At 44.1% G+C, this 26536-nt stretch overlaps 1 protein-coding gene across 1 annotated transcript; it reads left to right on the top strand.

Annotated features, from left to right (window-relative positions):
* Window positions 1-233: 233 nt before the first annotated feature.
* On the top strand, window positions 234-17480 carry PRRT3 (proline rich transmembrane protein 3). Its single transcript, XM_026717960.2, has 4 exons — window positions 234-367; window positions 2210-3493; window positions 6419-6562; window positions 14223-17480. Exons 2-4 carry the CDS (start codon window positions 2272-2274, stop codon window positions 16154-16156), a joined length of 3300 nt encoding a protein of 1099 aa, XP_026573745.2. The 5' UTR covers window positions 234-367; window positions 2210-2271; the 3' UTR covers window positions 16157-17480.
* Window positions 17481-26536: the final 9056 nt, after the last annotated feature.

The following is a 26536-nucleotide window of genomic DNA, read 5'->3' as shown; positions in this document are numbered from 1 at the left end:
ATGAAGGAAAGAAGGAATGAGCCTTCCCCGGCCGGGACGCCTGGCCCGCCCTGTCAGTTGCCGGCCTTGGAGGCGGAGACACCCGGCTCTGGCTAAGCTTGGCTGAGTTCAGGCAGGCAGGCAGGCAGGAGGTCCCGGGCTGCCCGCTTCTTCCCTCCGGAGCCGCTGATCGCTCGTCGTCTTGGCTGAGCCGACTTTCCTTGCCCGTCGCCGCCACGGAAAGCCGGGCAGAAGCTTAATTTAAGCAGCGGGTTTGACTCCTGCGGCTCTGAACCGGCTGCGTTTGTTTCCTTTCCTCCCCGGGGAAGATCAGCCTCGGGCTGGCCCACATTGACGGAGACGGAGGTCTGCGTGAAGAAGAGCTCAGGTGGGGTTTTAACTTAAGCGGCCGGGAAGATAGATGCCTTCTTGGGCAGGGAGGAAAGAGGTGCCCTTGAATTTGCTGCCCAGGCTGGACCCTTGTGGGGTTAGGGTTGTGTGAAGCTTGGGGAGGGTGAAAGGGCTGTTTTGCAAATAAAAATAAACATTAAAAAAGAGTGGCTGGTTTGCCCCTTGCAAACATGACTCGGTGAAGATAAGGTATGAATAACAAGTGGGTGAATTGACACCCCAAAAAAAAGATGAATCTTATTTTAATCAAGGTGACATTCTCAACCAGTCGCTGAAATTATCTGTTATTATGCCCATTTTACACATTTTAACTGTAAGCCAATTGGAATCCATGGAAGTCAAGACTTTTGCATAAATAAGTACATTTGTGGGACACAGGTTAAGAAACAGTAAATTATGCAATTTTATGATTCCACGGTTGGGTCCAAGTTCAAAGTGAGGCTTTAATCCTGATTTGGATCCTACTGACCTTCTTGCGTAAGGATGGGTTGTGCCAACGTAAAGCCATCCCAGAAACAGTGGCTGCCATGGAGAGAGAAAATAACTTTTCCCAAGCTGTGCAGTCGGGGCTTGGCAAGAACCCCCAAATCACGCAGCTCTTTAGTTGCAAGGGGTTAAGCGTTGCAGGATTTCAGGCACCAATCAGGGATGCAGGACTCGGCTAGCTTGGTCTGAGCATCATCCCCATCCTCAGGCTGGGTTGAGATGGGATACTGACATTCAAGGTGAACTTGCGAGTGGGATGGAAAACTGAGGCCCTGCATGACTTAGGGGCCAGATATGCAGGAGGAGATAGTTGGGAAACGGGATGTTTGGTTGCCTTGTAGGATGGTCTGACTTCTCTGGAATACCTCTTAGGTTTACAGTCTTCCTTGCAGATTTAGTTTTTGGCATTTTAGCAGTTAAATTGTTAAATAGCCTTAGCGGGGAAGGGAAAAACCATCGGAGGCTTTTGTGAGCTCTCATCAGCTGGAGTGAAAAAATACTGGCTAACGTGCATCAGGCAGTTTCCTTATGTAACTGTGTGGTTTCACTGCTGCAGGCAAAGGGCAGTGAAAAGAAGGCATTTTTGGAGATGCCGGCACAGAACAGAGAGAGACTCTCAAGGCTGTGAAAAATTGATTTTTTTCTTCCTGCTCAGGATGATGCCACCAAAATTTTCCACATTGTTTATTAGAGGCTCAGGGTCTTGCTGCAGCTGTTCTGTCAGAAGCCTCAGGTTTGGGGTTGTTGAGATGGGCCTCTTCCATGTGTGGGCCCCCAACCAATGCTTGGCACAAAGAAGTGGGTGCAATGAAACGCTCTCAGCCATATGAGGGAGGAATGGTGTCTGCCCATGACTTCTTTTTCATGTTTACATCATGTGCCTCATGGATGAGTGCACATGGTGCAGCCATGGACTATTGTACACTCACCCTTCCTTGCACTTTCCTTCCTTCCTTCCTCCCCCCCCCCTTCCTTCCTTCCTTCCTTCCTTCCTTCCTTCCTTCCTTCCTTCCTCCTCCCCTTCCTTCCTTCCTTCCTCCTCCTCCCCTTCCTTCCTTCCTTCCTTCCTTCCTTCCTCCTCGCCCTTCCTTCCTTCCTTCCTTCCTCCTCCCCCCTTCCTTCCTTCCTTCCTCCTCCCCCTTCCTTCCTTCCTTCCTTCCTTCCTTCCTTCCTTCGCATCCAGCTCCCATCTTTTGTGTACCCTTCCCATCAAACTGGCTGCTGTAATCTTGGTCATTGGACTGTTTCCTTTGCCTAATATTTCCCCATTTCCTGGCTTCAGACGGGCCTCTTACGCCTTCATTCCCACAATCACAAATGTTCTTACCCACAGGATGAAGCAGGAGCAGCCGTGACCACGCTGGAGATTGAGTGACCTGCTGTTTGTCATCAAGGATGGCTGCCTTGGGGTTGTTCCTTGTCTGGAGCCTGCTCTTTCCTGCCTTACTCCTGGCATTGCACCTCCCGACTCCAGAGAACTCTACCTGGCACTTGCCTCTGAATTCTGTCCCCAAGTCCCCTCAGTTGGAAGTCCCTTCCAAAGACCCTCCTCGAAGGGCCCTGCCAGTCCTTCCCCGCTCTGATGCCTCTGCCCATGAGTTCTCTAGTGGAGACGGGGAATTGAAGAATGAGAACAGCCAAGGTGCCAGTCCGGTGGGCCACCCTAGAGCTACAAAATCCAAGAGGAAGTTCAAGCTCCTTGCAAAGGGGGCGCCAGCTGGCTCTTCTAGTGGAAGTTTAGCTCCCCACTTGACTGAGGAGAGCCTCATTCTGCCAACCGAAGGCTTTTTCACTGTTCAGGGAGAGGTTGAGGGTACCGGAGGTATAATTTGGGAACAAAGTCCAAAACAGAGGAAGAAAAAGCTGCCTCATCCTTCTTCTAGCATATCAAAGAGAAACATGTCCACCTCTATGGCGGCCCCTCTTCCCACTTCACCCGGACTAGAGGCCTCAGAATTACTTGTCTCCCAGGAGGGATCCTTGCCCAATCTCCACCAAGCAGGGTTCAAACACGGCCTCCCAGCAACTACCTTAAGCCCCAGGCCCACTGTGTCCACCATTCCTTTGGCAACATTCCCTGTTAACAGGTCTCTTGTCAAATGGGAGGTAGTGGAAGATGCCGAACCTGAGGCTGGTGCTTCAAGGGGATGGTTGGAAAACAGTGTGCCGGAGCAGGAAATGCTGGGCCGGAATCTAACCACAGTAAAATATTTGGCTTCATACAAGAGTAGACAGGTCTACAGTGGCCTCCTTGGCCAGGAAGAGCTTTCTACGTCTCCTCTCAGGCCTGTGGTTCAGGCAGCTGGAGATGCTCAGGATCTCCCTGGGCAAGACAGGGCCACACCGCCCGTGACTTCCCCCTCTCAGGAAGGCCTAGTTACCCCACTGATGGGGAAGGGCCTTAGGCAAAGTCCAGCAAGCTCCAATCTGCCTATTTCAGACGACCACTTCCCTGTCCCTTTCACCCCTTCGCTGTCAGGGGTGACCACCCAAGAACCAAATCCTCATATAAGAAGCACTCATTGGAATCTGATCATTGATACCACCCAGAAGCCAGGACTTTGGAACACGGCGGGAATGGAAACCACCATCTTTCAAGGCAGCTTTGCTACCTCAGGTAGGTTTAGATTTGCCACTGGTTGGTTTGTTTTTGGTGTACTTAAAGGGATCTTCTGCCCATTGAAAGTTCTCGCCCAGTCCCACACACCTGCCCTGTGAATAGGAGGAGGATGGAGCAGGAGAGGGCAGGAAGGTGGCAACAGCCATTGGCCAAGTATTATTGGACACACAAGGAATTTGTCTTGGTGTAAATACTCTCAGTATACATAAAAGAAAAGGTACATTCGTTAAGAATTCAGAATCATCACGTACAACGCTTGATGATAGTCATAGGGTACAATCAACAATCCCTAAGAGAAGAGACACGCCAAATGCCGTGGGGAGCAGGGAGCTGGCCCGACGATAGGGATGCAAAAAAAAGTTGGGAGTTCAGGAGAAAACCTGGTTAAGGATGCTTCGGAGGGCACAAATTAAAGAGGAGAATCATGAAGCAAGTAGTCCTCAACTTACAGCCATTATTTTAGCAAGTGGTCAAAGTTACATTGGCAGTGATCCGCACACAAGCATCCCATTAGTCCTGTGGTCAAAATTCAGCCACTTGGCAACTAGCATGCAATTTACCATGGTGGCAGCATCCTGGGGTCAGTTGCCATTTGCAAATGGTTAGTTGCCATTTGCAACTAACTCCCAACTAACTTCTGACAAGTGCAGTCAATGGGGGAAGCTGGATTTGCTTAATTGTTCTGTGATTCATGTAACAATTGCAGCAATTTGCTTAACAACCCTGGGGTTAAAAAAATAAGAATATTGGGCACAATTCACTTAACAACTGCCTTGCTTGGCAATGGAAATTTGGATCCCAGTGGTGGTTTGTAAATCGAGGACTACCTGTAAGATAAATGCATCTTTCACTTCCAAGAATAGCATCCCAGCAACCAGATTATAAACAATCAAAATTGGCAGGGAAAGGATTAACCAACTTAGAAGGCACTGTCAGGAGCCTGGATGCACCTTTTCTGACTGACAAACTGTATTAAAATGCAGAAGTTGAGCTGAGCTCACCGAAGCTTATGCCTTTTAATTAAATTTGTTTATGTCAGAAAAAATGCTATCAAGAGTCGTTCTAACTTACAAGGTAAATGCCTCTCTATAAGCTTCTTTACTGGCTACAGGATGCTAGAGATAATTATTAGTTTTATAAAATAAACATTCTGGACCTTGTTAGCCCAGAGTACTGAATACCATTCCACTTCACTATCTGTTTGAATCCTCCTCTTCTTTCAATAAGCAGCTCTTTCCTCCTTGGTGATGTTTGGGCATTTCCAGAAACATGATCGTAAGTAACAATCTCCAATAACAACACAACCAGATGGGGAGCCTAAAAACAAAATGCCAGTCTGATTTCCACACCCACCCACCAGTTTTTCATAAGAGGAACAGTTAACTAAGGAACTCACTTCAGAGGCCAGAAAAAAAAAAAGGCTGGAAAAATACATTCAACATTACCCAGAGGTGAAATTCGGAAAATAATATGGAACTCAGAGAAATGAGGAGGGTCCGGCTGGTTGTTTAACATCCAAACAAGACCCACGGTTTTTTGTTGTTGTTGAAGATCACATCGATTTCAAGTGTCATTCTTTGTTACTTGGTTTGGTATGAGAACATCACTGGTGTGATGGTTGTGAATATTTAATGCATCTGGAAGGGAGGGTAGTGTACACTGAAGTTGCATTAAACTTGACCCTGCATATAATATGTGTTCAGCTGGCAGGCTGGCATGATTAAGTGACTCCTTTCATTTGAATGCCAACGTATTTGGTTGCGATGAAAGAAACATGGGATGGGCAGGCAGGTGGGAATAATAGGAAGAGCTGGTAGGAATATTTCAAGGGTGGGGTTTTTTTGGAGCTGATGATGGATTGAGAGGAGGGGGAGGTGATCTGTAAACCTGTATAAGGTAGCTTAATGTGATGATTAACCTGATCATGGGTTGTATTTGTTATTACAAAGCAGTTAGTTGATCTTGAGAAACCTAAGTAAGATAAGCTGGTTTGTACTAGGCTGGGAAGTTTTTTAAAAACCCAACTCCTGCCTTTGGTGTGATGTTTCAAAGAGCTGCTAGAAGAATCTCAGTCATCCTCATCCTCTGTTCGGAATGACCCTCCTTGAGAACAGAACTTCTGAGACGAACTAGGGCAGAAGAAGGAGGTCAAAGGGGGAGAGATCTCTTTTGGAGCAGAAGCAGATGGAGAGTCTAAAGCAGGGGTCCCCAACCACCGGGCCGCGGACCGGTACTGGTCCGTGGAACATTTCCTACCGGGCCGCCGGTTTGCTGGGCGCCGCCATCTTGTTTGACGAGAAAGTGCTTCCAGGTGAGCTTTTCCGGTTGGAAAGCGGCGTTTGGGTCCTGAAGGAATCCTCGCGCCTTAGTTTCATCGAAGGGGGGGGGGCTTCGAACGAAACTAAGGCGTGAGGATTCTTTCAGCACCCAAGGCAAGGCGAGCCGAGCGACCGTCCCGAAGCCGTCCCGAAGCGAAGCCCATCGACAAAGGTACAAAGGAGGAGTTGAAGGTGGCGGGGAGAAGCGGGGGACAGCTGGCTGGCCGGTCGCTCGGCTCGCCTTGCCTTGTCATGCGTGCTGATGCCAGTACTGGGCCACGGATCATTTTGTGATGCCGGTAACGGGCCGTGGCACAAAAAAGGTTGGGGACCACTGGTCTAAAGGACAGCCTTATCATTAGATGTCCCAAGTCTCAGGTTTGAGGTGCAATGCCAAGGAAGCCAATTATTTAATAATTTAAAGTCAGGAGTGATGGGAAAGATACCAGCAAGCTTTTCCATCAAGGGAGGTCAAACTAACTTGGGGGAGATTTTTGCACTTTGGCTCCTTTTGCTGTTCTCCCTCTGCCAAGACAACATGTAGGCCAACCTTTGAGACTGTCAGTTTTTGGTTCTACTCAAGGCCTTTTCCTTTTTTTTCCAGGGACCGGAGAAATGCCTGATGTTGCAGAGCCCCAACGAGTCAGGGGAGCTGTGAACCCCAAAGTCTCTCTCACATATTTTGGCTCCTCTACCCCTGGACAGAGCCCTTCAAAATTGCAGGAAGATGCAGGAATCAAGCATTCAGGTGAGTAAGAACACCATGCGATTTTCTAACGTGGAGAGAACCTGGCTAGATCAGACCAAAGTCTGCCTAGGTCAGCATCTTGTTTCCCACAATGACCAAGTTCATACACAGTGTGTGTGTAAGGGAGTGTGTGTGTATGTGTGTGACTAGAATCTCCTTGTTCAGACCCAGTCCCATGGAATTAGAGATCAGCTGAAACATGCAGTGGCGTGGAATTCCTGTTAACAGCCACGGTTCATTTTAAGATGTGGGACTGCCATGGTTGAATACCAGAGTAGGCCTTGAGAACTGGGTTCAGCTCTGCATCCAGTTGTGATTTTCACTGGGGGTCTTTGTCACTCATTATTTCTTAATCCAGTGTATTTAAAAAGCCTGTTGAATGAGTGAAAAGAACGAACCTTATATCAATCGGAACAGAGCTGGAAGGGGACCATTTCAGACAAGTGACTGTCCAGTCTCTTCTCAAACCCACCCACCCGCCCCCGTGATGAAGCACCCATCACTTCTGAAGGCAAGCTTTTCCAGGGGTTAATTGTTGTGTTTCTCCTTAATTCCAGGTTGCTTCTCTCATTGATTAATTTCCATTGTTTTTTGTCTTGCCCTCTGGTGCTTTGGAAAATAGATTGACCCCCTCCTCTTTGTGGCAACCTCTCAGAGACCAGGATATTGCTATCATGTCCTCCCTAGTCCTTCTTTTCTCTAGACTAGCCAAACACAAGTCCTGCAACTGTTCTTCATATGTTTTTGTCCCAAGGCCTTTAAGCCTCCTAGTTGCTCTTTTTCCAAAGTCTCAACATCTTTTTTATAACGTGGGGATCAAAACTGGGTGCAGTATTCCAGGTTTGGCCTTATTAAGGTTTTATAACTAGAATTATTGACATTATTATATAATATATAATATACTAGAGGAGATAAAAAAAAATAGTAAGAGCTGATCTTTTAAATATATTTATGTATATTTATGTATTAAATACAAATTCCAGATTGGGTACCCGTCTTAGTTTTTTCTTGGAAGTACAGTATGTGAGGCAAACCATACCAAGCACTAGATTCATTCTCAATTATTTCTTCCTTCTCTGTGCTCTTTGGAAATTGCATCCATGGTCTTCTGTCACTCTTAAATTTTGGATTAGAAATGAAGAGCAACGTCATGGCTTTCTGTATGCTGAAAGGTGCCATTTACCCTGTCAATGCCCTATAAATAATCCATTTTAATAATAGAGTGGGAATGCTATTGAAGGAGCTGAATCGCATTATCACTGGAGCAGAGTTCCAAAGCAACTCTTGTTAAGCTTGCTGTGGTGGGAATTTGCTGAACTGGCTGATATTTTGATGTTGACGGTGATGAATGCTGCATGAGTTATTCTGCCTCTGCAAAAACAGGAGGAGAGATTTTGAGCTGGAGAGATACTGTGTTGTGCATCAGAACGGCTACAGGCCTCAGATGAATGCTCCCATTGCCCCTCAGTGAGATGCTCCGATTTCTCAGTGGATGGTTGAATTCATATCCCACTGCTGATGGAGTTCAGTAAGCCAGGATTTGATTTGTAGTGACTTTGTATGCAGAGCATCTGGTATATTGTTGCTGGCAGGGCTTGATTCCAGACAGGAGCATCAAAGCAACCCTCACTTCTGGGCTGTTTCTGGTCGCCCCATGAAGCCAAAAACTGGGGAGGAATCAGAGTGGACTTTAGAATTTGCATTAAGTATCACATTTATTCTGCAATAAATCTAATTCATACGATTTGGGTGGTATATGAAATTAGAGCCAATCCCTGATATCTCTGTTTAAAAAGGTATCTGATAGGAGATAATTTATTGTTTAATAAATAAATGTGTTGCCATGCTGCCGGGGGAGGAATATTTATTTTTTATTTTTTATTTATTTGGATTTGTCAATCGCTTACAAGATAATAGATATAAGTATATCCATAGTTATGAATACATGAAATGGGTACATATAAGAAAAATAAAAGAAATAACAGGACAGGAACTGTACGCATGTTGGTGCGCTTATGCACGCCCCCTACAGACCTCTTAGGAAAGGGGTGAGGTCAAGAGTAGACAGTCTAAGGTTAAAGTTTTTGGGGTTTGGGGAAGAAACCACAGAGTCAGGTAGAGTATTCCAGACATTGACCACTCTGTTGCTGAAGTCGTATTTCCTGCAATCAAGTTTGGTGAGGTTAACCTTGTGTTTGTATCTATTGAGTGCTCTTGTATTGTTATGGTTGAAGCTGAAGTATTCATTGACAGGTAAGTCATTGCAATGTATGATTTTATATACCATACTTAGATCAGACCAAAGGCGCCGTAATTCAAGGTTTTCTAGGTCTAGAGTTTCAAGTCTGGTGGCATAAGGTATTCTCCAACGAGTAGAGGAGTGGAGAACTCTTCTTGTGAAATATTTCTGGACTTTCTCAACTGTGCTAATATCAGATATGTAATGTGGATTCCAGACTGATCAGCTGTATTCGAGTATTGGTGTAGCAAATGTTTTGTATGCTCTAGTTAGTAGTGTAATATTACCAGAGAAAAAGCTACGTAGGATTAGGTTAACAACTCTTAATGCCTTTTTGGCTATGTAGTTACAGTGGGCTCTAGCACTTAGATCATTAGAGATGAGTATTCCAAGGTCCTTTATAGAGTTTGGACCATCAACAAGGTCTTGACTATTCAGCTTGTATTTTATTTTCTGATCTTTTTTGCCAATATGTAAGACAGAGCATTGATTTGTTGAGATTTGAAGTTGCCATTTGTTTGGCCATTCTGATACATGATAAATATGGGTTTTTATGTTGTGGATTGTAATGTTGTAAATCACCTAGAGTCCCCTCTGTGATTTATATAGGCAATTGTACCAATTTGTTTAATAAATGAATACTTTTACTATCAAGAGCTATGAGAGTTAGAGAGGAAAATACTAATCTAGGTAACCTAGTATTACATCCACATCCACAGCTCCTCTCCATAATCCATTGTGTATTCAAAGTCTGCCTCCTAGACACTACAAAGCTGATTCAGGAACTTCTTTGGCATCTCATGAGATACTGTTTTTGTGTGCATTGTATGAGAGGATCCTTGCAATGAACCAGTTCCTCCATTGCTGATTCAGGTCCGATTAGTCAAAACTAAGTTGTGAATCCAATTATTTGCAACCAAGCTGTTATACAACTGGAACTGCGATTACCATCTTATTTTCTTGGAATTATTTATTAATAATTTTTAATAAAATTATTAAATTATTCTTTTGCTCTTACCAATAATAAAGGCTTGGAGGATAACCTTTTCTCGTGGCTTGAGCTGAGAAAGCCTCAATCCTGAAGAGATGAGATATAGAACAACCATATTTCAAAAGAAACTATAGAGCAGAATTAATAATGAAAGAGGTAATGTAGATTTAGAACAAGCTTTTTAAATAGGCATTTAAATATGTATTTTAAAAATAGAAATCACAAGAAAATCGAGAAAATGCCTAAATGCACTAAAAACATTCCATTCAATTAAATGAAACTCTGTGAAAATCGGAAATAAAACCCACAGGAAAGAAAAGAGATTTCAAAAATCCAAATTGGCTAAAGAAAAGAAAAAGGAAACAAAAGACTTTATCTATTCAACATATCAATACTCATTTACTCATTAATACCATACAATGCTATAATATAAATAATTAAAAATAATTATTATAAAATAACAAAAAAATCTCTGCTACAGTAGTATATATTCCATTTTTGATTAATAGAAAATATTGTCTTTTCTATAACAGATAAGTCATACATTTCCAAAAACCATTCTTTAACATCTGGAATAATATGAGTTTTCCAATTTTTCGGTGTAAATTTTTAGCTAACTCTGTAGCCTCAATGCTTGATAAAGCCATAATTTCTGTAAACAGATTCCAAAGCTTTGGTATATTAGTCAGCAACACATTCACATATTCAACATTTAAGGATTTCCTCACAAATCTACTTACATGCACTAAAACACTATTCCAAAAAGTTGCCAGTTGATGACTCAACCATATTGTATGTGTCGGTTGAATCTTCCAATGTTTGCACCTCCAACAAAATCTAGAACAGTCTTAAGCTTCCTAGTGCCTTCCAAATGGTGCTTTGGTTTCAATTACCACCAGCCAGCCTGAGCACTGAAGTCAGATATGCCTGGGAGACACAAACTTGCAAGTCTGATCATATTAATGTTTGCATTCTACCTATATTACACCATGAAATTCAAAAGTGTTCATTCATTCATTCATTCATTCATTCAGTCAGTCAGTCAGTCAGTCAGTCAGTCAGTCAGTCAGTCAGTCAGTATGGCTTCTGTATTGTTCAACGTAACAGAAGCTTTGAGAAGCTTACATCCAGCAATCCAAAGATTAAACCAATAACCACAATATGTGATTATAAACACCCACTAACTATCATATCCAATGAGCCCTTGTTGGCCTTACTTCCTTTCTGAGATTCCATCTGTCCAAACATTCTGGTAGACCCATAGAGAAGGGGTGGATTGTAACACAAGAGAGCAATCGGTAACACAGAGGGGAGGTGATTACTGAGAAAGGTTGACATGGGGTCTCCCTCGTTGGAATCCTCTTAGTAAAGGAAAATTTTAACAGGCTTTCTCTCCTAATCTGGGTGGGCAGATTCAAATTGGAGAAGATAATCTTGAAGATACCTTATATTCCCCCATGTTCATGGAAAACCCGAGATACTTATTGCCTCCTAATTTAGGGCCAGAGCCAGTTTGGTCTAGTGGTTAGGGCGTCAGACTAGAAATTAGGACACCATGAGTTCCAATCCTGTCTTGGGCAAGGTGGGTGATCTTGGTTAATTATTTTCTCTAGCAAACCACTTCTGGAAAATCTTGCCAAGAGAACTGCAGGGACTTGTCCAGGCAGTCTGCAAGAATTGGGCACGACTTAACAGGAGAAAAAGAGAATTAGGCTCAAAGAGATTGAATAAGCTCCCCCACCCCCCACCCCCCAAAAAAAGAAAAAAAAGAAAAAAGGTATAATTGTTAAGGCTGGTAGGAAGTCTGAGTTCCAGAGAAGAGTGGAAAACAGGAATGGATTGCTAGAAGTTGAGGGGAAAAGCTGGCTTTGGCATTTCGATTTGAGAAAACCTGTGTTTTATAACTACATTCAGGAATTTTTATAAACCTTATACCCTTGCAATATATTTACTTGATGTAGTTCCCTACCGCACACCTCACTTCAAGGTATTAATGAGTAAACCAGTGACTATCAATATGTTGAATAGCAATAGCACTTAGACTTATATACCTCTTCACAGTGCGTTACAGCCCTCTCTAAGCGATTAACAGAGTCAGCCTATTGCCCCCCAGCAGTCAGGGTCCTCATTTTACCCATCTTGGAAGGATGGAAGGCTTGAGCCTGGTGAGATTTGAAGTGCCAAATTGCAGGTAGCTGGCAGGCAGCAGAAGTAGCTTGCAGTACTGCACTCTAACTACTTGCGCCACCATAGCTCATTGTATAAAGTATTTTCTTTTTCTTTTCTTTAGAAAGTTTGGATTTTTAAAAAAATCTCTTTTCTTTCCTGTGGGCTTTTTTCTCCATTTTCACAGTTTTATTTAATTGTATGGATTGTTTTGAATGCATTTAGGCACTAAGTGTTTTCTCAATTTTCTTGTGATTTCTATTTTGAAAAGTTAAACCTAAATACATATTTTAAAAGCTTGTTCTGAATCTACATTACCACTTTCATTATTAATTAATAAATATTAAGTTAGTTAATTATATTAATTAATTGATACAATATACAACAGATCTATAGGTGTGTGTGTTATCAATAAAACAGAAACCAAAACGATGACTAGCAGAGTCACTCAAATAGAAATAAAATTAAAACAGTTAAATTAAAACACATAGATTTTAATAGCATGATTTACTGTAGTGCAAAATAGCCAATCACATTTTAGGCCCTAGTATGATGTGCAAATCCATCCTCTCTGGTTATGTGGTCCAGTGAACTTTATGAGCTGAGGAATTTGGACTAATTAACTCGTGTAGTTTAATTAATGAGCTTGGATAAATATCTCCTATGAACTGAGCCAATCTGCCTATAAACCCTAACTGCTTAAACAAATTGCCAAAGATAATGCTGAGGGGATATGTAGGGGGTGTGCATAAGCGCACCAACGTGCCTACCGTCCCTGTCCTATTGTTTCTTTTATTTTTCTTATATGTATCCATTTCATGTATTCATAACTATGTTTATTCTTATACCTATTATCTTGTAAGCGATTGACAAATCAAATCAAATCAAATCAAATCAAATCAAATCAAATAAAAATAAATGTTCAAGGGGATGGCAGCCCTTTGAGAAAGTCCATCCAAGAAGCATCAACCACTACTTTATTGTTAAGTTAAACTCCAGGTTTTTAATTAATGGAGGTAATTGAGTCCAGCAAATCTGTCACTAAGAGGCACAGTTGTAAAGCGGAGTGTCACATGACTACACCAACTTGGCAGTTCCAGTTGAGGTTATTAAGTAGATCCCGGGTGGTCATTTAGCATGATATTCCACAATCCTCATATGTGACATCCTACCAGCTTCCCTGTTGGTTCTGCTTGTCAAAAGCTGGACACTAAGGTTGCAAAGGTCGATCACATGATCTGTGTCTGTCATAATTATGATCCAGTTTCCAGGTGCCTGAATCCCAATCATGCGACCATGGGAACATTGTAATGGCTGCAAATACAAGGACCAGCTCTAAATCTCCTTGTTCAGCACCGTTGTAGCTTTTTAATGGCCACTGAACAAATGGTATTAACCCAGGGTTACCTGTAACAGAATCATCTGCAATCTGAAATTATCTCTCTACTCCCTTACTTTTACTCTCCCGAAAACTAGGGAGGAGCCTTTGTGAGGCACTTTCTCCACCCCATCCTCCTTCGGCCTCAGGTTTAGTTTATCTGACCATTATCTAGGCCAGGGAGTCTCCAAATTTGGCAACTTTAAAAAGATTGGAGAAAGCCTGTAGAGATTCTCAGTCACCAATTTAAGATTGGTGGACTTCAACTCCCAGAATTCCCCAGCCAGCAAATTTGGAGACTTCTGATCTAGGCTGCGACTCTTCCTCCCTGTCTCTTCAAGTCATTCCCACATATCATTACAGAGGACACTCCTGCAAAGGCCCAGTTTTTAATATTTGTAAATAGTTCTGGATAGTTCTTGAAGGCAGATCAATGAGCAGAAGGGGGACATTTTCAATTTAGCTCCAAATCTGTGCTTTACAAAAAAATCTATGAAATTTACTAAATTCTACATCACCCCAAATTCTTCAACCATGGATTTTTTAATTATTTTTTTAAAGAAAAAATAAGGGAGGAGCAAGAAACATACAGACCTCTGAAAGAAACTGTTCCAGTAGTTGGGAGATATACTCTTCCCTGCCCTTCTGGCTTGGAGAGGTGCAGCAACTCTAATTTGTTGCATCCTATTATTAAATTTTTGGATAAAATCAAAGTTACATGTATTTCATGATTATCATAGTACCATATTTTAGACTTGTATTGGACCTCTGTTTTGTTATTGTGGGCACAGGTCAGAATGACAAGGAATCAGGAAATTGTGCTGTATACTGCAAGCCCGGTGCTTCCTAAGTCTTGATCATCCTTTCGCTTCTTTCTGATTTTCAGATCCAGCTTGGAAGCAGCCATCTGGACAAAATAGCACTGTGGTCTCCGCTACATCTGCTCGTGTTCCAGCTACCTCTCGCCGTGGGCTAATCCAAGTCACCACGCAAAGAGTTGTGCAGCACCCTCAGTTGCCTAAGCCAGATCCAAGCCTGCCTGCCATGCCCCCTGCTTCCAGTCCACCTTGCCCCCGTCTTGGAAGCACCTGCCACCAGCTCTTGCCCAACAAGACCTTTCTGCGCTGGGGGGAACTTGAGCAGACGCTGAGTTTTGCCTGGGCACTGCATGTCTACGGCGCTGGAGGGCTTTTTCTGCTGCTAAGCCTGTTGAGCTTGGCGTGTCTGGGGGTATCCCTTTCGTTGCACAGGTCACAGCTCCCCTATGTCCTGGCTGCCAGTGGTCTGCTCCTGGTGTTTGGGGTACTGCGAGCCACGTTCTTCCTGGCTGACCCCTACGGCTCTCTGGGCCGACTGCCTGCCCGTGCTATGCGACTGCTCTACACCGCACCTTTCCCTCTGCTGCTGAGCACCTTCATGGTACTTCTGCTCCGCCTGGTTCATCAGGCTCGGCTACAGGTCTTGCCCTCCAGATGGCAGAGCTTGCCATTTTGGGCTGCGTTGAGCTCCCTACACAGCCTTGTTCTCTTGGGGGCTGACTTGTTGTCCCCTGCAATGCACTCAGCTGTGTCTGTGGGACTCCACACCCTTTCCTGTACTGCCGGTCTCTGCCTCCTGCCGGCCACTGTGTTTGTGTACTGGCTGCTGCGGCATAACCAGGGGATAGAGGGCACCCTGGAGCCTGGCATATGGCGGGAAGCCTGGGTGTTGTTGGCAAGCAGTGGGTTGGTACTGCCATGCTGCGTCCTGCAGTTCTACGGGGTACTGTGGCTCTCGGGGGCATTGGGACAGCCGGACGTTTTCACCTGGGGCTGGTGGTTTGTGCAGTTCTGGTTCCGGATTGGCGAACTGGCACTCTCCTTTATCCTGGTCTCGCTGGCTTGGCAGGCACTTTGCCAGCACCACAATACCACCGAGCATTCTTGCTGGGCCAAGCTCCTGAGCTACTTCTGTGCCTACCGCAAGGCTGAGGTGCCAGAGTACCCCAACAATTGCTATGATTGGCCTGGCGGAGTCCTGGAGAAGATACCCAGTCACAACCTCAATAATAACTTGATCCGGAACTCCCCCGCCGGTGGGCTACTCTGGGGTCTCAAGGACAGCAATGACCTGCGAGCAGGACCCGGCCAGGGCGCTAGCCCCTCTCCGAGGCGTGCAGGCTACAGCCCCAAGTGCCCCAATGTGGCTGTGGCAGCAGCAATGGGCCGCTCTTACACCAGCATCTGTTTCGAGAGGGAGTCAGTCCTCTCGTTGGCTGACTTGGAGTTCCGCCCACCCTCGCCCATCAACCTGAGCCGCAGCATCGACGAAGCGCTCTTCCGCGAGCACTTGGTGCGCGATTCGATCTTCCTGCACTCTAGCCTGCGCTTCCCAGCGCGCCAGGACTCCTGCGCCTCGTTGCGTGGCGACTGCTCCACACTGTCCCATGCAGCCCAGCCCCTGCTGGCCCAGCCCCGTCGGAGCAGCGACCCCGATTGCCTTTACAGTTTAGCGCGGACCAGCTCAGTGGGAGATCTGATTGGCCGAGGCCTGGCTAGCGAGCCCGCCACGGACACATCCCTGGGCAGCTTCTCGCGCACCTCCTTCTCCCGGGCGTCCCTGAAAATCAGCTGGAACCCCTGGCGCCATGGGGTGTCCTCTCCCGAAAGCCTGCCCTCAGAGGAGCTGCCCAGCCAACAGCACCAGGCGCAGGCAGAGGATCTCCCTCCGGCACCATACAGCAGCGCTCCAAACTCCGAACATGAGGCCCGCAAGAGCTTTCTGGCACTCAGCAAACAAGTGGATTCCCGCAGCCTCTCAAGTGACACTATTGAATTGTAAGATGGGACGGGGATGGTGGAGGTGGTGGCTAAAAACCTGTCCATTATTGGGGAATGAAAAGCCTGCTGGGAGGCTGGAGAGTGGGGCGCTCAGAGCAATCCCACTCCCTTTTTAAAAGCTGCAGGGCTTTTTGCAGCCACAACCATTTGTGAAATGAACCCACAGAGGGCAGGGCCAAGCCTCCCTTGTAGTGCCTGCCACTGTAATAATGACTTAAAGCACACCCTATGCTTGCCAGCCTCCCAGTTTTAAGGGCTGTACTGTAGCAACAGGCAGTTCCCCAGAAACCTTGTAGCATGAATGCCGAAGGAAGACATAGTTTGTTTCTGGCATTGAGGCCTGAGAAAGATGCTCTTGGAGAGAAGGCAGAGTGGGGCAAGGAGATTGGGCGGTGGGTGGCCTAGGGAAGCTTTGCATGCTGAACACCCCCTACTCCCCCCGTTGCATAAACCAGAGATTCTCAACCTCATCAACTTTAAGGTACAGGTAATCCTTGACTTACAACAGTCCATTCAGTGACCAAAGTTACAGCAGCACTGAAAAAAAGAAAGTTATGACTATTTTTCACACCACCATTACAGTACCCCCACAGTCATGCGATAAAAATTTGGGCGGTTGGCAACTGGTTCATATTTATGACGGTTGCAGTATCCCTGAATCACATGATTTCTCCCTTTTGCAACCTTCTGAAAAGCCAAGTCAATGGGGAAGCCAGATTCACTTAACAACCATGTTCCTAACTTAACCCCTGCGGTGATTCATTTAACCCCCCCGTGGCAAGAAAGGTCATAAAAATCACTGAACAAATATCTTGCTAAACGAACAGCCATTTGGGGCTCGATTGTGGTCATAAGTCAAGGACGACCTGGGTTGGCATGCTAACTGGAGAATTTTGGGAGTTGGGAGTCCGTGCATAGAAGATGGTGATAGCACAGTTAGCAAGGCCCGGAGGGAATTTAACCCAAGTCCTCATGGTGCCCATGATGAGGTGATAATCCTGAGCTCATTTAGCAACGGTCAAATAAGAAGATGTCTTCAGGTGGAGCTCTATAACATGCAATTTGTCTTGTGAATCATAGAACTTGCTGAGGTTTCCTGTTCAGCATCTGTAGCTCAGAGGGCGGGGATGAATTCCCGCTGCTTCACCTTTTTGTTTAGAAAGGTCAAGTCTCACGATGGGGACAGAAAATGCGAACTGCAGATAATCTCTCCTTGTCTACCAAAATAGGTGCAACCTTTCCCCATTCAGATGCACAGATAGCAGATACGAAAATCTAGATACATTTTCAGATGCTACAGAAACGATCTTTTGATCTCGATCTTTTTTTAAAAAAAAAAAGTTTTCAGAGTCTCTTCAGGCAGACTATACTGTCCATGCATCTTTTAATCGGTCCACAGATAGTCCTCAATTTACAACCATGTGTTTAGTGGCTGTTTGAAACTACAACGGCACTGGAAAAAGTGACCCAGGACCAGGGCTGGGATTTTACCGATTCGGCCCGGTTCTATAGAACTGGTAGCTCCGAAGAGCAGCTGACACCGAATCGGTTTGCTCCGAAGTTCTTCTTTTCTTCGGTTTGGCCCACCTGCCTACCTGGGCTCTAGGCTGTCCTTTATTCCCTGCTAAAGAAACCTTGGTTGCTTTGTGCGGCACAGCTGAGCGTCGCGCATCAGCAGGAGAAGGTTTTTCCTTACAGGAGAAGTTGATTTACAAGTACTGTGCAAAGTGCGCGCTCACCGAACCGGTTGTTATGCCGGTAGGATCCCATGACCATTTTTTTCACACTTAACGACTGTTGCAACATCCCCACAATCACGTAATCAAAATTCAGATGCTTGACGACTGGCATGCATTTATGACGGTTGCAGTGTCCTGGGTCATGGGATCACCTTTTGCGACCTTCCGACAAGCAGAAGCCAGATTCCCTTAATATACGTGTTAACAACTGCAGTGATTCACTTATCGCTTAACAACTGTGGCAAGAAAGGTCATAAAATGGGGCAAAACTCACTTAACAACTATTCTGCTTTGCCATGGAAATTTTGGGCTCAATTGTGGTCGTAAGTCGAGGGCTACCTGTATTCCACTATTTATTTTTTTGAATCCAAATCCAAAACTTGCCTGAAATTCAAACCTTCATCTGGATCCTGGTGGGGGGCGGAGGAGAACAAGAGTTGTACACTGGAGTGGAAACTGTAGAGATAATGGTTCTCAAAATAGCACAATTTGTATTTGCCCAGTATTATCTTATCAGTTGCTGCAGTGGCGGAAGAGAAGACGGTTCAAGCTGTCCAGATTTGAAGTTGAACCTGAAGCTGCTGAATGTTTTTGTGGTCTATTTGTGCCAAAACAAAATAAAAAACTTTTGCTGGAGGATCATATGTCTTGAAGTCTGCTTTTTATGTCGATTTTAAATAGGGGAGGCTTACCTCATCTCTAATGCAGTTAAATCATAGTAATTAATATATACAGTATATGCAGGTGCAGTGATTAGAATGCAGTTCTGCAGGCTATTTCTGCTGACTGCCAGCAGTTTGGCAATCCAATCCTCACCAGTTCAAGGCTGACTCAGCCTTCCTCCTTCTGAGATTGGTAAAACGGACCCAGATTGTGAGGGACAATAGACTGGCTCTAAAACCGCTTACAGGGGGCTGTAAAGTACTGTGAAGTGGTATATAAGTCTAAGTGCTATTGCTATATTTGATCATCATTACTTAAGCCATTGTCTATCAGGATGAAGGCCTCTTCCATATACTGTATTTCCAACCAATACGGTCCTGAGCTTTCTTTTGCCAATTGGGCGCACAATACTTGCTGATGTCCTCCATCATCTTGTTTTAGGCCTCTTTTGTGGATGCTTTTTATCAAGTGGGATCCATTCTATGACTGCCTTGGTCCACCTGCCATCAGTTCTTCTACCTACACACACACACACACTTCATTTAGTGACTGTTTGAAATTACAACAGCACTGAGAAAAGTGACTTATTTTCACCCTTATGATGTTGCAGCATCTCCTTCGCCACAGGATCAAAATTTGGATGCTTGGCGATTTATGACAGTTGCAGTGTCCCGGGATCATGTGATCACCGTTGTGACCTTCTGATAAGCAAAGTCGATGTGAGGAAGCCAGATTCACACTTAACAATCGTGGTACTAACAACCATAGGGATTCCCTTAACAACGATGCAAGAAAGGTGGTAAAATGGAACAAAACTCATTGAACTGTCTCATTTAGGAATGGAACTTTTGGGTTCGATTGTGGCAGTAAGTCAAGGACTACCTAAAAAACAGTTAAATGTAAATATGACCTGGGACGTAAGGCTGGAGCTTTACTTTTTCCTTGCTATCTGAAACAAAGAATTGGAAGCGGATGTATAAGAGTTTCCTACCTAATCTGGGGGTTGGACTAGAAAACCTCCAAAATCCCTTCCGACTGTTATTCTAGAGATGTTTATGGAGATTCTCAACCATCCAGGTCATGGTTGTCCCAAAGGTGCTTTGTTCAAGAGGCAACTGGACTTTCTGGTTTTTCTTTGAAGACCTTTCGCTTCTCCTCCAAGAAGATTCTTCAGCTCTGACAGGATAGTGGGGAATGGAGAGATTATTCTAGAGCAGTGGTGGCAAACCCTTTTCGGCTCACGTGCCAATAATTGCGTGCACGTTTGTGTCAGGGGTGGGATTCAAATTTTTTAACAACTGATTCTGTGGGTGGCTTAGGTGGTGGGTGTGGCTTGGTGGTCATGTGACTGGGTGGGCGTGGCTTGGTCATGTTATTCGCTGGGTGTGGCCAACTTAATATCACTCACATTGAGGCACACATCTCCTCGCCTGGCCTCTCATGATTGTGGGGATGCTGCAACAGTCGTAAGTGTGAAAAATGGTCATAAGTCACTTTTTTCAGTGCCATTGTAACTTTGGTCACTCCACACAAGCAAAGTACCAGCAAAGAAGGGGAAAAATACTCCAGAGAAGTTCCTGAGACAGGAAGTCTAGTCCTGCCGAGAATGTAATAAGGGTTAATAGAGAGGCAGTTTCTGTAAGCAACACCAGAATGTTTCCTTCCTGCCTTCCTTACAGGATTAGGCTAGTAATTTCTTCTAACAACCGGTTCTCCGAACTGCTTAGAATGTTAACAACCGGTTCTAGCAAATAGGTGCGAACTGGTAGAATCCCACCCCTGGCTTGTGTGCTCGTGCTCACGTACCACCACCCAGAAGGCAATGCATGCTGCCCCTCCAGCCCTGAGCATGCTCACGTGATCCCCCTGCCATGCTCTCGCTTGCCGGCAGAAGTGGCTCAGTGTGCCACTTCCAGCATGCATGCCATAGGTTCACCACCATGGTTCTAGAGGTGTTTATCTTCCTTTCTGGCAGGAAGAATCCTACCTTGGAATCTGCTCAGCACTCCTGGAAAGGAAGAGCAGAAGATTTTTCCCAGTTTATCTTTTTAACAGATTTAACAGAGTTGGAAGGGACCTTGTAAGGTCTTCTTCCAGTCTTCTCTTCAACCCTCCCAAGTGTTCAAGGACAGCAAAGGTGGGGAAGGTCCAGGATTTGAATTCTGTTCCATTGAACGCTGCCAAAATTGCCCATTAAATTATTTCCATGAAAAGTCCATTTGTTCTTTCCTTCCTTTTAGAAAGACACCCCAACCAGCAGCAGCACCTGATTGGCTGTTTCAGAAAGTCGAATCATGACAACTGGTTTAATTTTTGTTAGCTCGAGACATCTCGCTGCTCATTCAAGCAGCTTCATCGGTCAGAGCGAGTCGGTTAGGCAGGGAGTCGTTGGAATGTACCAACTCCTGCCGCACCAACCTCGAGGGTTTCCTCCTCAAAATGTGTTGCAATTTGTCGATGAAGACTCTTAAAATCAGCCAGGCAAAGGTGTCAGAAGGTTGAATCACGGCAACCGCAGTAATTTTTGAGACGTCTTGGTGCTCATCCAAGAAGCTTCATCTCCATTTTGGGGAGGAAACCCCTGAGTATGGTGTGGCAAGAGTTGGTACATTCCAACGACTGTCTGCCTAACTGACTTGCTCTGGACTAATGAAGCTTCTTTGTTTTTTGGTCACCACATTATAAAAAAGATGTTGAGATTCTAGAAAAAGTACAGAGAAGGACACCCAGAATGATTATGGGACTGGAGACTAAAACATATGAAGAACTGTTAGAGGAACTGGGCATGGCTAGTCTAGTGAAGAGGAGGATCAGGGGAGACATGATAGCAGTCTTCCAATATTTGAGGGCCTGCCACAGGGAGGAAGGGGTCAAGCTATTTTCTAAAGCATTTATAAACCAGACAAGGAATAATGGATGGAAACTGAACAAGGAGAGATTTAACCTGGAAATAAGGAAACATTTTCTGACAGTGAGAACAATCAACCAAGGGAACAGCTTGCCCTCAGAAGTTGTGGGAGCGCCATCACTTGAGACCTTCACGAAGAGATTGGACTCCCATCTGTCAGAAATGGTGTAGGGTGTCCCGCTTGGGCGGAGGGGGGGTTGGACTAGATGACCTATAAAATCCCTTCCAACTCTGATTATCTGTTAAAGCAACGAAATCTGTCATGCTAACAAAAATTAGTCCAGTTGCCATGATTCAACCTTCTGGCAGTTTTGCCTGGGTGACTGAGAGTCTTCATCAACACATCTAATTTCAACATCAAGGAGAGCTCTTTCATCAGCAAAACAACAGATTCGTATTTTAGTGAAGATCGCTAAAGTGCTTGCCCAGCACTACATAATAGATGAGCATCAGTGAATTTGTCTGAAGTGGTATAGGGTTTCCTGCCTGTGCTGGGGGTTGGACTAGAAGATCTCCGAGGTCCCTTCCAAGTCTGTTATTCTATTCGTCTGAATATCTATGACCCCATCTTAGGCTAAGACAGTCAGTGCATCTATCAAGCACAGCATTATTTCAGTATTGATGGAGGCTGGATACTCTATAAACTTGCTCTAAGAGACATGTTAGCTGCACCTGCACTTTTCAGATGTTGAACCCAAGGCGTTTGAATTACATCAACAAATAACACTGATTACGAGAACGTTTTCAAATGCCTCCTACAAATTTTCTGGCATGGAAGCCATTTCAGCAGCAGAATTGTTTGTGGAGGAATGACCCTGTAGAATACAAACTCAAGGACAATTATCATAAAAGCATTTGCTAAAAAGTCAAGATGAACTTAGAACTTCTATGCCTAGATTAGTTCTTTCTTGCAGCCTTACTCAAGTATAATAAAATGTGCAGATAAAAGAAAGAAATTACACATCTGTAACATTTATAGACCAACGCAGCGTATCAGGATGGCATTTTTATTATTTTAAAGTACACTGTACTCTGTCCTACATGAAAGCCAACACAAGCTTCCCTGGTTTAATCATCATCATCATCATCATCTACTACTACTACTACTACTACTACTACTACTACTACTATCACCAATAACAATAATAATGGCAAAAATGACGGTGGGCAAAGAATCAACTATATTAGACTGGAGACTAAAACAACTGAAAAGTTGCAGGAATTAGGTATGTTTTGTTTAATGAAAAGAAGGACTAGGGGTAACATGATAGTGGTGTTTCCAATATCTCAGGGATTGCCCCAAAGAAGAGGGAGTCAAGCTGTTCTCCAAAACACCTGAGAGCAAGACCAGAAGCAATGGGTGGAAACTAATCAAGGAAAGAAGCAACCTAAAACTAAGGAGAAATTTCCTGACACAACAATTAATCAGTGGAACAACTGGCCTCCAGAAGTTGTGGGCACTCCAACACTGGAGGTTTTAAAGAGATTGGACAACCATTTGCCTGAAATGCTATAGGGTTTTCTGCCAGACCAGGGGGTTGGACTAGAAGATCTCCAAGGTCCCTTCCAACTCTGTTATTCTGAAGCGACACATTTAATGTTTGCACACTAAATGAAGAGAAGCTTTGTACAATCTAGTTTTCTTAGTAAAAACATTACATCTGATTTGCAATTCAAAGATAATTATCAAGAATCAAGATGCATCATCAGCCAAAAATAGCAGGAGCATCAAGTCTCTGGAGTTATGAAAGTGGATTGGGAGGGAAGGATAATTGCTAGAAACCCAATTGTGCAATTGGGCCATAGTTTTAAAAAAGAACAAAAAACCCTACAAGATTCTCAAGTGATTATGCATCCATTTACATATAAAAGACTTTCAATGAAACAATTTGATTAGGATTTTTAATAATTATCCTAGCAACCTTAAGATTTGAACAGTTGCACTGAATTTATAAATATGCATTTTCTACCATGTAACCATTTATATATCTTCCCAGGAGATTATGTATATGGAATTAAAGTAAAATATCCATTTCTTATTAATGGTTGTAGTCCAATATTGTCTGACAAATGAACCTTTGATTGCAGTTCTCTCTCTCTCATTTGTCAATCATCAGTCCTTTGTATTTATCATCTATCCTCTCTTACCATCTCTCCAGCTATTATCTATCACGTCATCTATCCATCCATCCATCCCTTTTTCATCTATATATGTCAAGTTATGTAATAATGTCATGTCATGTCTGCATGCCTATCATCCACCCATCCATTATCAATCATATCTATCACCTCTATCAATCACTCTTCTATTATATCTATCTATCTATCTGTCTGTCTGTCTGTCTCTATCTATCTATCTATCTATCTATCTATCTATCTATCTATCTATCTATCTATCTATCTATCTATCTATCTATCATCTATGTATCATATCTATCTATCTATCTATCTATCTATCTATCTATCTATCTATCTGTCTGTCTGTCTGTCTATCAATCTATTCATCTATCCATCTATCCATACCTCTGTCTATCATCTATCTATCTATCATCTATCTATCTATCTACCATCTACCTATCTCCCTACCTATTTTCCCACGTACCTACCTATGATCTCTGCTGCAAACTAAACTTGAAACTTAGCATGAACAAGATGGAGTTGTTACTAACTTCAGAGGCTAGACCTCTGGAGAGTGCTGCACCTTTCTTCAGGTTTGTATTTTGAGGGAGTTCCTGGATCAAGCGTTGATGCTGAACAGCAGACAACATTATTGGCAAACTGAAAGAGATCCAGCTTGGGTCACCTACGGTCATATGAAAAAGAAAGTATACCGTTGAGTTCTATTGTTTTACATATCAGGACATAGTAAAAATCATCCGGTCCTTAGCAGTTCTTAAAAGTAGGTAAATACAACCTCAGGTGAACAAAATACATCACGTATTACAGTTGCACCGTGTCCTCAAATTTGTTTTTTACAAAAGAAAGCCAAAATGGGGAAGCTATGTGTTAAAAAAACTTAAGTACACCTGATGATTCAACAGTTTGTAGAACCATCTTTAGCAGCAATCACTTGAAGTAATTGTTTTCTCTATGACATATCAGCCTCTCACATTGTTGTGAAGGAATTTTTGTCTGTTCTTCTTGACAACATTGCTTCAGCTCATTGAGGTTTGTGGCCATTTGTTTATGCACAGCTCTCACGAGGCCCCATCCCATCATTTCATTGGGTTGAGATCTGGACTTTGCCTGGGCCATTGCAAAACCTTGATTTTTTTCCTTTTTCAACCATTTTGCTGTAGATTTGCTGGTGTGCTTGAGATCATTGCATCATACAATGTCAACCAAGCTTTAGCAGTCAGATAGATGGCCTCACATGTGACTCCAGAATACTTTACAGAGGAGTTCACAGTTGACTGATTCAATGACTGTAAAGTGCCCAGGTCCTGTGGCTGCAAAACAAGCCCAAATCATCTCCACTCCACCACCATGCTTGATGATTGGTATGTTTCTGTGGACACGTTGTGTTTGGTTTTCGCCAAACATGGCACTATGCTTTATAACCAAACATCTCCACTTCAGCCTTGTCTGTCCAAAGGAAATTGTTCCATAAGTCTTGTGATTTGTTCAGATGCTTAAGTTGTGCTGCCATGTTCTTTTTAGAGAGAAGAGCCTTTCTCTTGGCAACCCTTTCAAACAAACCATATTGTTCAATTCCCCCCCCCCCCCAATTGTATTGTCCTGGGTGTTAACATTGAACATGCTGAGACCTGTAGAGTCTGAGATGTAACTCTTGGATTTTGGGGGGGAATTTCTCTGAGCATTGCATGGCCTGAGGTTGGGATGAATATGCTGGGACATCTACTCCTGGGAAGATTGGCAACTGTCTTTAATGTTTTCCATTTGTGAGTAACGTTCCTCCCTGTAGAACGATGGCCTTTAAATTGTTTAGAGATGGCCTTATAATCCTTCTCAGATTGATAGGCAGCAACACTTGGTTCTCTAAGACAGTGGTCCCCAACCTTTTTTGTGCCGCGGCCTGGTACCGGCATCACAAAATCATCCGCAGCCTGGTACCGGCATCAGCACGCATGGCAAGGCGAGCCGAGCGACCGGCCAGCCAGCCGTCCCCCGCTTCTCCCCGCCACCTTCAACTCCTCCTTTGTACCTGTGTCAATGGGCTTCGCGGCAGCTTCGGGACGGTCGCTCAGCTCACCTTGCCATGCGTGCTGAAAGAATCCTCGCGCCTTAGTTTTGTTCGAAGCCGCCCCCCCCTCGATGAAACTAAGGCGCGAGGATTCTTTCAGCACCTAAACGCCGCTTTCTACCCGGAAAAGCTCACCGGAAGCACTTTTTCATCAAAACAAGATGGCGGCGCCCAGCAAACCAGCGGCCCGGTAGAAATTGTTCCACAGACCGGTACCGGTCCGCAGACCGGTGGTTGGGGACCCCTGCTCTAAGATCATTGCTGATGTCTTTCCTCTTTGGCAGTGTGTTGATACATGCTTCAGTGCTGTACCAGCAGACTCCTAAAACTTTGGCTTTTATAGTCATACTTGCTGATGATCAATTCATCAAGGGAACATGGTTATCAGCACCTGGCTGCTACTAAGCCTCTTCATGCTGAAGGAAGCAGTAAAGGTATGCTTACTTTTCCACTCATGGCTTCTCCATTTTGGCTTTCTTTTTGTAAAATAAAGGATGACATGGTGTTATGTGTCGTGTGTTGCTGTTCATCTGAGATTGTATTTACCTACTTTTAAGAACTTCTAAAGACCAGATGCTTTTTACTATGTCCTGATATGTAAAACCATAGAACTCAAAAGAGGGTATACTTTCTTTTTCACATAAGTGCTGGTAACCTCAAGGTAAAATTATTTTATGGTCTCTCAGTAAGGTGACACTTGAAAATACTTCAGAAATTGTAACAGACCTCTCCCAAATCTCATGTTGAGATGCCATTAGTTGCTTTCTTAAATAGCCCGCCCAGCCACTTAGATCAACAATGGAACACTTTCAATGCTTTATTATTTTGTATGAGATGTTTACATATTTAAAAATACATATTTTTTTA

The sequence above is a fragment of the Pseudonaja textilis genome, chromosome 2 (genome assembly GCF_049901715.1).
Source record: "Pseudonaja textilis isolate UNSWEBS1 chromosome 2, rPseTex1.2, whole genome shotgun sequence".
Classification (NCBI taxonomy): Eukaryota; Metazoa; Chordata; class Lepidosauria; order Squamata; family Elapidae; genus Pseudonaja; species Pseudonaja textilis.
This window is presented reverse-complemented; position numbering and strand designations above follow the sequence as displayed.